This window comes from Triticum urartu, unplaced genomic scaffold (assembly GCF_003073215.2).
Source record: "Triticum urartu cultivar G1812 unplaced genomic scaffold, Tu2.1 TuUngrouped_contig_7547, whole genome shotgun sequence".
Taxonomy (NCBI): Eukaryota; Viridiplantae; Streptophyta; class Magnoliopsida; order Poales; family Poaceae; genus Triticum; species Triticum urartu.
The window spans coordinates 1-10,002 of record NW_024118401.1 but is presented as its reverse complement, the minus strand read 5'-3'; the positions used below and the strand labels follow the sequence as shown (position 1 = coordinate 10,002).

At 48.2% G+C, this 10,002-nt stretch overlaps 1 protein-coding gene across 1 annotated transcript; it reads right to left on the bottom strand.

The window, feature by feature from the left end:
* Positions 1–16: 16 nt before the first annotated feature.
* On the bottom strand, positions 17–4,396 carry LOC125531592 (protein enabled homolog). The gene is made up of 3 exons (XM_048695937.1): positions 4,051–4,396; positions 2,347–2,459; positions 17–2,179 (listed from the first exon to the last, which is right to left on the bottom strand). Exons 1-3 carry the CDS (start codon positions 4,316–4,318, stop codon positions 2,150–2,152), a joined length of 411 nt encoding a protein of 136 aa, XP_048551894.1. The 5' UTR covers positions 4,319–4,396; the 3' UTR covers positions 17–2,149.
* Between the last annotated feature and the right edge of the window lie 5,606 nt (positions 4,397–10,002).

Here is a 10,002-nt window from a genome sequence, read left to right as displayed (position 1 = left end):
AGGACCGGCCCGTGGCGGCAGTTGAGGGCCCGCCAGCACCGGCGGTCTGGAACGGTGAGTGAGAAGGACGATATTGTGGTGGGGATGAAGTCTGAGATGCTCTCGTCGCGACGGTCGTGCAGGAAGCCAAGCACGGGGGTTGTACGATGGAGCTCGTGGAGGCGACGGCGGAGGCTGGGACAGGTGACGGCGCAACCCCAGGCCTTGCAAACAAGGGAGGCACGGAGGAGGCAGGCTGGCTCATCGGGGGGAAGCCGGAGGAGGATCTCTTCGAAGAGCTCACCCGGGAGCGTCAACAACTCTACTGCCATGGTGGTCTCTAGATCTGGATCTGGGTGGTTGAGTGGAATGCTTCAGCCCAAGCAGTTTGTTAAAAGGGGTTAGGCATGTCTCTCCTATTTGATCTGAAAATTATTTTCTTCCCTATTTGACATCGGTTCCGAATTTCCTTCCCAACACTACCCTCCATATTTTCAGCAAACGGTATTAATTGGCACATGAAAAGACACTTGTGTCCCTCATTTCTATAATAGTTTTCTTAGAAAAACACCTCAACAAAAGTGAGCCCACATGTCAGTCGTGTATATGGTGAACAGAGCAAGTGATAAAAATATGAAAAACGTTTATTTCCAACCGACTGATCTCTCATTTTGTAAACCTTGTCCCCTGCTCGACACGTGCCCTTGTGGGCTAGTCCACCGCTTCCCCTCAGCCTTATCCCTTCACTCTCCTCCACGCGTTCTCCACGTTCGTCTCTTTCCTTTCCCCATCTCTCGTTGTTCACATCTGAGAGGGGAGGGCTTCCATGGCAACGCCGACCACCAGCCACCACTGCTGCGAATCGGGAGGGACGACGGCAACCAGCACCTGCTGCATCCCGGCACAATTAGTTGCTGTTGGTGCCGCGAATGAGGGGCGTCGCAACCACCAGCTGTTGATCCTCACAGCCGGTGTTGCAACGCAGCACGAAGGCAGGAGGGCGACACCGCTCGCCGCCAGTGATGCACGCAGCACGCAGGAGGAGGCTGGGCTGCTCACCGCCGGTGTTGCAACGCAGTGCAAAGGCCGGAGGCGGGCGCCGATGCTGCAACGCAGCACGCAGGAGGAGGCTGAGCTGCTCGCCACCGGTGCTGCGTTGGAGCTTTTTGTCGCGTGCTAGAGTTGCAATGGAGCGCCGCCCGGGGCTGCAATGGAGTGCTGCTGGAGCTGCAATGAAGCTTCACCGGAGACGTCGTCGGTGCATTGAAGTTTTCTTGCCGCGCTTGGTGTTGCCATGGAGCCGCACGCCAGTGGTCCCGGTGCTGCACGCCGGGCTCCCGGAGGACCGTCGGCGATGTAGCGGTCGCGGGCGGCTCTTGGAGCTGCGTTGCAGTGCTCGCCGATGGCTCGGTGCCGCGAGGTCCCACGACACATGTGCCACAATGGGTGCTGTGTTTCTCTCGTGAAATGGGATCAGAGGAGGAAGACATGGAGTGGGGCTGTGTTGCCGTGATCGAACGGCCACCAGGGGCAGATCGGACGGCTGGCTAGGCGGATGATTTAGCAGCCGCCTAAAAATATCCGGTCCTTCCAGCACTACCACATCTCATGTTTGACCACCCGCCGGTCATCCGCACTTCGGCACCGCCCGTACAAGCTATGCCGGCTCCTGCCTAGAATCTGGTCGCCCATTCTGCATCCAACTATTGACTCCCTGTCTGTGCTAGAGTTGCACTGCCCCCGTCCATGCCCGATCGCCATGAACTTTTTACAAATTCATTAACCTTTTTTCAAAACCCGTGAACTTGTTTCAAATCCATGTTTTTTTAAATTCATGTACAATTTTTCAACTCATGAACTTTTTTCAATTTTGCAGAGGATTCAAATGCGCGCACTTTTTCCAATTCATGAAAAAAATCAAACCCATGAATTTTTTTAATCCAAGACTTAAAAAAAATTCATGAACCTTTTCTGAAATCTGCAAACTTTTTCCAAATTCATGAATATTTTTGAATCACCAGTGGAGCAACACTCAAACTAATAAGGATACTAAAACTTGAGACTAAGAAGACTGAAAGGAAAACTGAATTTGACTGACATAAAGATGACACAAACTGAAAACATAAATTAAAAAAGGGGGTACCTAGCTGTCCCTTTGAAGAAGTGTTAATCAGTCCACACGGAGGGGGGCAATGAACTCCTGCAAAAAAAACATTCAAAAGAAATAAGAGGATCCGCAGGGCCCTACTCCGTTGTATATAACAAAACTAAAGCTCTTAGAGCGTTGCGAAAAACACACAAAAAGAGAGGCAGAGCAAAACGTAGCCTGCAATTGGACCGAACTGAATGCCTAAAAATTGACCTAACCTTCAAGCCCAAATAGCTCCGTCTTGAGACCCGCCCCCACAAACAGGCAGCTCCTTCTTGGCTGCTACAGTCACTGGAAGCGACGCGGATGTCAGCAGGCTTGTTGCGCAGACCTGCAAAAATGATTTTGCTGTGAGTTGTATCTCTGACGTTCAAACATGTATCTCATCATGGTAGGATTCAACAACACTGACACTTCCATTCAATGCATTTCCAGCGTGTATCTAATCTGGAAAAATGAAGAAATAATAACCGGGAAAAGAAGGACTAAAAAAGAAAATCATTGTGAAGAAATAAAATGAAGACTAAAGAAGTGAAATGGGAGATTTAGATATTCAGAAAACTGTCTGAAAACTTGCTAAACTAGCTAACTAACCTACCTATGCGGTAACTGGCACAACCAAATAAAATGACACCTAACACTGAAACTTCTGACAAAACTGAAGAAAATGACACCGAACAGTGAAACTAGTGAGGAAACTGATGAAAATGACACCTAATACTGAAACTATTGACGAAACTGAAGAACCAAATCCTCATGTGAGGAACAATAATAATGATAAAGTTGTGGCGATGTTATCTAAAAAAAGGGAAAATCTGAACAATCCTAGATAGTGACAGAACGTCAAAAAACGAACACTGGAAAAACCTTTGCCCAAACCTGGCCTGATCGCATAGTCTTGATGTTCAGTGAATACTGAAGATGACTGAGAAGGTAGGACTGAAAGACTGAAGAAAGAGTGATTTTAAAAATTGAAGGACAAAATACATAAATCTGAAACAGAAGAAAACTGAGGACATATATACTGAAGGACTGAAATAAAAAACAAGAAACCTGATAGACTGAGGAATGACTGATAAGTAGGGATTTGAAAAATGAAAATCTAAGTGAGAAGGGACTTGCTGAATAATGAATAAACATGTGCACTGAAGATCAACAAACTGAATTTGAAAGAATGAGTCTGAAGACTGAAGTACTGAAGTAATAATAAGACAATGAAATTCAGAAAATAATAAAACAACAAAAATACTGATGACTAAAGAAATAATAAAACAACGATAATAATGTGCACTGATGGTCGCACCTTCCTCCCCACCGACGACAGCGAACCCTAAACCCTAAACCTGGTTCCGCACCCACCGACCGGCACACGGTGATGCCTCGCCAGACGGGACAGCTCCGCTGCCCTACCATCCATCCCTGCAGCTCCCGCCGGGAAAACTCGCCTTCATCCTTCCCCTCGGGGGACGGGCGCGGGTTCAGACCAGGTGGAAGAAAAAACCAGAACCCAATAGCCCACATCTTGATCCCCAAAACCCCTCTCACACGTGGAACACAGACACACCGGTGCGCCAAGATTCAGACTGAATCAACGCCTCAAAATTTGACTTAAAGCCAAATCAAAATCAGTCGACTGATTTTTAGCAAAAATGTAAAAATAAAAAGGGGTTACGATGTTAGACAACACAACTACAATTATTCTGTCAACCAATTTGATGACACAAGGTGCTAACTTCGCTCTGTTGACTGCCTTTTCTAACAACTGGCTGGAGTTTGCACAGATTATGAAGTGCTATGCGAGTAAGCTGCATAGTCATGAGATATTTGCAACTAGCTAGTACTCAAATTATGGAGTACTGGAGACGCATATAATAACAGTTCTCAAATAGAATAAGATAATTGCAGCCAGCCAGGACCCTTACTCTGGTACGGCGAGGGAGAAGGACGAAGCGGTGATGGGGTTGAAGCGGGGGACGCGCTTGTTTCTCCAGTCCTGGAGGAGGAAGCCGAGCACGGGGGGGTGCCCAGTGGAGCTCGTGGAGGCGGCGGCGGAATCCGGGGCGGGAGACGACGCAACCCCAGGCCTTGCAGACGAGGGAGGCGCGGAGGAGGCAGACCGGGTCGTCGGGTGGGAGGCGGAGGAGGAGGATGATCTTGCTCGTCCGGGAGCGCCGGCGGCGCTGCTGCCATGGTGTGGTTGCTGGATCTAGGTGTGTGCTGGGGAATGGAGGAATGGAATGGTTCGGCTCAACCAGGTTGGAGATGGAGCCCAACTTTTCCACTGTACAAACAATGCCTTTCGAAATGATTCAAAAAACTGTTTTTTGAATGAGAATTTCTTAAATTTCCTCTTCCTGCAAATTATAACATTCTCCCCACGTCCAACAAAAGGAACTCAACATGATTTATTTTATGGGAGCTGCTACGCATCGGCCGGCGGATATTTTTAAAAGCTCTGTCGCCTCGCGAGCGGTCGGGTTTGACGGAACGAGTGGCCAAGGGTCACCTTCTATCATTGCAACACATGCTGTGTTTTAGAATTGTTTTGCAACATGGGTTATGTTGCAGAAAATTTTGCAACATAAATCAAGTTGCGGATTATTTTTACAACAAATATCTTGTTGCAATTTTTTTTTGCAATAGAGGTCTCGTTGGAATTTAATTTTTTTTATCCGAGGTCTTGTTACCATTATTTTTGCACCAAAGATCTGGCTGCAGAAACTCGTTGTAGCTAGCAGCAAGCAGCGACCACGTCGCCCGAAAGAAAGGCCGGTGATCCCTCGGGACGGCGGAGCGACGGGAAACGCAGCTCCTTGCTGTGGACGCGGACACCGGTGCTCCCTTAGGACAGCGGATGCAGCTCGAGTTCAGGTGTAGCGCGACGGCCGACGTTCATTGCGGAGCGGGCGGCGGTCCAAGCAGCGCGAGGAGGCGTCGACTTAACGGGAAGCTTGGGAGGAGCACGGGCAGCCACTGCTCTAGAGGGGATGGGGATTCAGATCCCGCAATACACCAGTTGTTGCGGTGGGAGAGGTTGCAACAACTCAGTTGCAAAACCTAATTTAGATAATACGCTGCTTCTAGTTATCTATTAAGAATTAGATCCGACAGCCATGGAGACGGCGGACGTATGCATCATTATCGGTCGGGTGATCGCAATGATTTCCCTTATTTTGTAGCTACTCTCTCCGTCCCAAAATAAGAGTCTCAACTTTGTACTAAAGTTAGCACAAAGTTCCGACATTTTTTTTAAGACAAAGGGAGTATATGATTATTTTTTTAGAAGAATTTTGTAGCTATATATATTACCACCAACGGAGTTTTTTTTAGACAAATTACCACCAACGGAGTGGCCTCCCACAATTCCCCAACCATCCCTTTATGGGTATGGGTCCTTGCCGGTCCATCTCTTGTTCGGGCCGGCAGCCGTCCTTCCATGGTCTCTTTTTTCTGGTTCTACACTTTTCCGGTAGGTGGGCCGATCGAAGAGCCCAACACTATGCCTTATGTCCCACCTGCAGTGTGATTCTTCTTGTCTAAAAAAACAAAACCTGCAGTGCGATTCGGTAGTACGAGTCCTACTAAAACTCTTGTCATGTCCTGGGCAATAAATAGGCCGATCAACCACCGCCCACCGCACCAGAAGCAAACACCGCCGGCCTGCCATGGCGCGACTGCCGGACAAGATTCCGGCGAGCCAATTCAACGCCGCCCTATCCTTCATACAACATATCAAAGCCGGCCTCGCGTCCAGCCAGACCATCCACGCAGAGCTCCTCCACCTCCTCGCGTGCTTGGGCAGGGGCGAGACCGCCGACACCCACGCCGTCCTGGCCAGGGCGGACGCCATCCTCCGGGGCCATCCCGACCTCCTCCAGCGCTTCGACGCCTTTCTCGGCCGTCCCAGCCACCACCAAGCTGCCAAAGCCGTCCGTGAAGACCCTGTCGCCGCCGCGCCGCCGCCGAAGCGGCCCAAGAGGGAGCACCGCCGCACGGTCGCCGAGTGCGCCGGGCCCATGCGGTTCTTGGAGCGGGTGAAGATGGCGGACGCCGGACTCTACGACATGCTGCTGGTGCTTCTGTTCAACGTGGAGATGGAGGGGACGCTGAACGCGCATCAAATCTACGCGAAGGCCCTCGAGGTTTTCGGCTCCCCCCCCGCGCCTCCACGGATTCCCTGCCGCTGCCGACGGCCGGGCGTGACTTTCTGACGCGGCGCCGCGCAAAGGAGGAGCCGGAGCACGGACCGAAGCGCAAGGCCGCCCCCGCCGGCAAGCCGAGCCCGAGCGCGGCAAAGAAACCCCGCGCCAACCACGACCGGAAGACGAAGAGCGGCAGAGTCTCCGCGTTTAGGGACGCGTGGGAGTTCGAGACCACCTACTCGAAGCTGGCGGTCACGCTAAGACGCACCGAGAAATCCCTGGAAGAGCTCGAGCCAAGGAAGGAGTCGCCGGAAGAAGTCGAGCCGGAGGCGGCGCCGGGACACCATGGGCGGCCGCGCACGCTGGAGCAACTCTACCCTGGCCGCGAGTGCCAGGAGGTCCTCCAGGAGATGTATGGCGGCATGTGGGGGCAGATGCGGGTGGCGCTCGAGGACGGCGCGCGCACCGAGGTGGCGCTGCGGACGATATTGCGCAGGCTGACGAAGCTGGAGCAGGTGGCCGTGAAGATGGCGATGGGGCGGCGCGATCCCGCCCGCGTCGAGGCCCGAGTGAAGCTGCTTGTCTTAGAGCGGCGGGATGGCGCCCACGCCGATGGCGGGATGAACAAGCTTAATGTAGAGTTGTAGCCTGACCGTGTGGTGGTTCTTCGAAAGGAGCGGCGGCACGTACATTGTCGCGGTGACCCGGCCGTGCGTGCCACCGGCCGGCATGTAGTGAAGTTGAAGACCAAGATTATCGTTGCTTTGAGACGCGGTACTGTGATTATTAATTTACTTTAGCTTTTTTTTCAGTTTGGTCAGTCCATTTCTTGGCCGTCGATTTTTGCTCTGAGATTTGTGCTGCATTTTTTCTACCTTTATTGTTCGAATTTGCTATTTTACAGTCAACTGTTATTCAAATTCGTCAACATTCAAATCGCTGGCCGTCCGCCGTTGCGTGAAGATTCGCGCTTGGCTGTCTGGTTTTCGGGCTTGTTTTTTCCGTCGGGTTCGGTTTTGTCCCAGCCCGTTACCGCTCCTCCCCCTCCCCTCTTCCAGTTTTTGTCCCCTTTCATTTGAGCAGTGGATGCGAGGAAGATAGAGGAACAAGCGCTTGGGCAATGGATGCGATTCCTTTCTATTCATGTCAATTCCGAGATCCCCCACCAGTGGAGCTTGATTTCTCTCTCATTTCTCTTGGATTCTCGCCTCCTGATGTTGGTTGGTCTCTCAATTTCTCTCTCGAGCGCGTGATTTCTGTTCATTTCTCGGTGTGTAGCTTCCAGATCTAGGGGTCAGTTGCTGATGTGATTTAGTTAGTGTTCGTGTTAGGTGTGTGTTGTGATCCCGGGTCATGTTGTTGTAGATTCATGGTAGGTGCTTGTAGTTTTAGTGGTTCGTTCTGCTTCGCGTTGTCCGCCATCATTCCTTGTCTGCTTCGTGGTGTCCGCCATTTTTGTTCCTTGTCTGCTTCCTGGTGTCCGCCATTTTTGTTCCTCGTCTGCTCGTGGTAGAATCATGCGTGTTTAGTTTTGTGATTCAGGTAGATGTATGGATCAGTCATACATGGTCTGTTCATTCGCTGGTAGATTGGTGTTTCCTCCTCTCGGTGTGTTGGTTCTATGGTTTCTAGATGTAGTTAGGTTCCTCCTCTGCCCTCTGCCGCAGGTCCCCTTTGGCCTGTGAGTGAATAAATCCCTCTTGGTGTAGGTTTAGATGTAGTTAGGTTCCTCCTAGTTACCCAGCGCGTCAGTGCTCTATTTTTTATGTGTCATTTTGTGGTGTAGCCCTGTACTAGTCTTGGTGTGATTTTTATGTGCTTTTGCAATGTAATTCCTTTAAGCTTCTCCTTCTTTTAATGCCCTGGGAACTGTGTATCTGATGCAGGTTTGTATATTTGCTTGTGCTGAGTGTTGTTGTGTATCCCCACTAGATCATCGATGGCGCGTGTTGCCGCGCCCGTCTTTTTTTAGTATAATGGCGGGAAATTTGATAAATATGTGATGGCATGGAATATTGATGTTAAATACGAAATAAGGTACATAGAATTTAAGGACAATGAACTTAAAATTTTGGAACGGAGCACCATAGTGTAATCTGTGTACTGTAGTTGTAAGATCAGTCTCTAAAATGTGATTCCAACCTTCTAGGAGTTTTAGCTACAACATCATATTGTATGGTAAAAACACAACTATAAAGACGTTGTACAATGAGCGTTAAATGATCTCCCTTAGCACTGTAATCGGAAATACACACATCAACTTGTCTTGTTCTTGATTTTACTGCATTAACAGTTTATCAATTGATTGATTGATTGATAGATAGATAGATAGATATATGTAATCAAAGGGATCATCACATTACTTCACGATATCTGGGAAAGTCATTCTTAACCATCTTGAGAAATGTTAGATTAACCTTCACTATTTTATGATAAAAACTTCAGGGCATAATCTCAATTAGATCAGTATGGGTCTTTTTCATTATCATGTACTTTGCATAATCTGTCCAACTACTGAATTTATGTGACCTTGTAAAATTAGAAGGGATATTATTGATAATGTTATTTAACAGACATAATTAGGCTAATAACATGAATAGTGAAAAAAAGGTGACCCACCAAAAGGTATTGATTTTACTTTATAATATAACTTGAACACCACATAGGAAACTTCTGACAGAAGTTTCTAAACCACCTAAAATTAAAATGCTTGCTTTTGTAGTACTTTCATAATAATTACTTCATGTCTGCATTCATGTTTAACTTCAGGAGATCAGTGTAAAAGGAATATTATGAAATCATAATGCACTATACATCATCGCAGTAGAAGGAGGATGCCTGCAGCCCAATAACATTTATGTTATTTGCCTGGTCATTAAGGACAGTAAAATATATGTTATAAGTGAACTGTGCACAACTTTATAGTCGAATCTGATACTTCTATAACCTATATGACCAAGCAAAAATGCAGGGTAATAATACACTTACCACTCTAAGCTCTGAATCTAGCACCATTTACACAAATTGAATACTTAAATGTCTAGAAATTATAAGCTCGAGAATTTTCTGGCTAACAATACACTGATATGATGGCATCTATTTTATCGTCAAAAGTAGCAGTTTCCCCTACCGGAGCACGTTTTGCAAGGTATAATCAGATTCTTCATCTCTTAATTCAAATGCATGTCTCATATATTCCCGAATTCAACTGTCCAAATATTAAGAAGCGAACAACTCCGGCAGCTCTTGAGCCAACACATTGTACCTAAAACATAAATGGTATGGTAAGTTGATATGAACATCCGTTTTTTTTCTTTGCGAAAACGATATGAACATCCGTTACATCAATGGACTATAGATTAATGGCATATGCTGTACTGAGTCCATGATGTACTCCTCGGCGCTTCACACATAGAGAATAAAGACCGTTGAGCACAATAGTCCCTCTTGTGCATTGCATCAAACACATGACATGTACACTGTCAAAGAAATCAAATTCTGGATAGCTTCAACAAAACACGGGGCACAAAAACTTAATTGGGTAGATAGCTTGCTTGAGCAAAGCCAGCCACCGCGCGCCGTGGCTGCCATTGCCCCGCTTGTCGGACGATCACACTGGTAGAAAAATGGCCTATAGTCCCGGTTCGTAAGGGCCTTTAGTCCCGGTTCCGGAACCGGGACTAAAGTGTCGGTACTAATACCTCCCCCCTTTAGTCCCGGTTCAATCCAGAA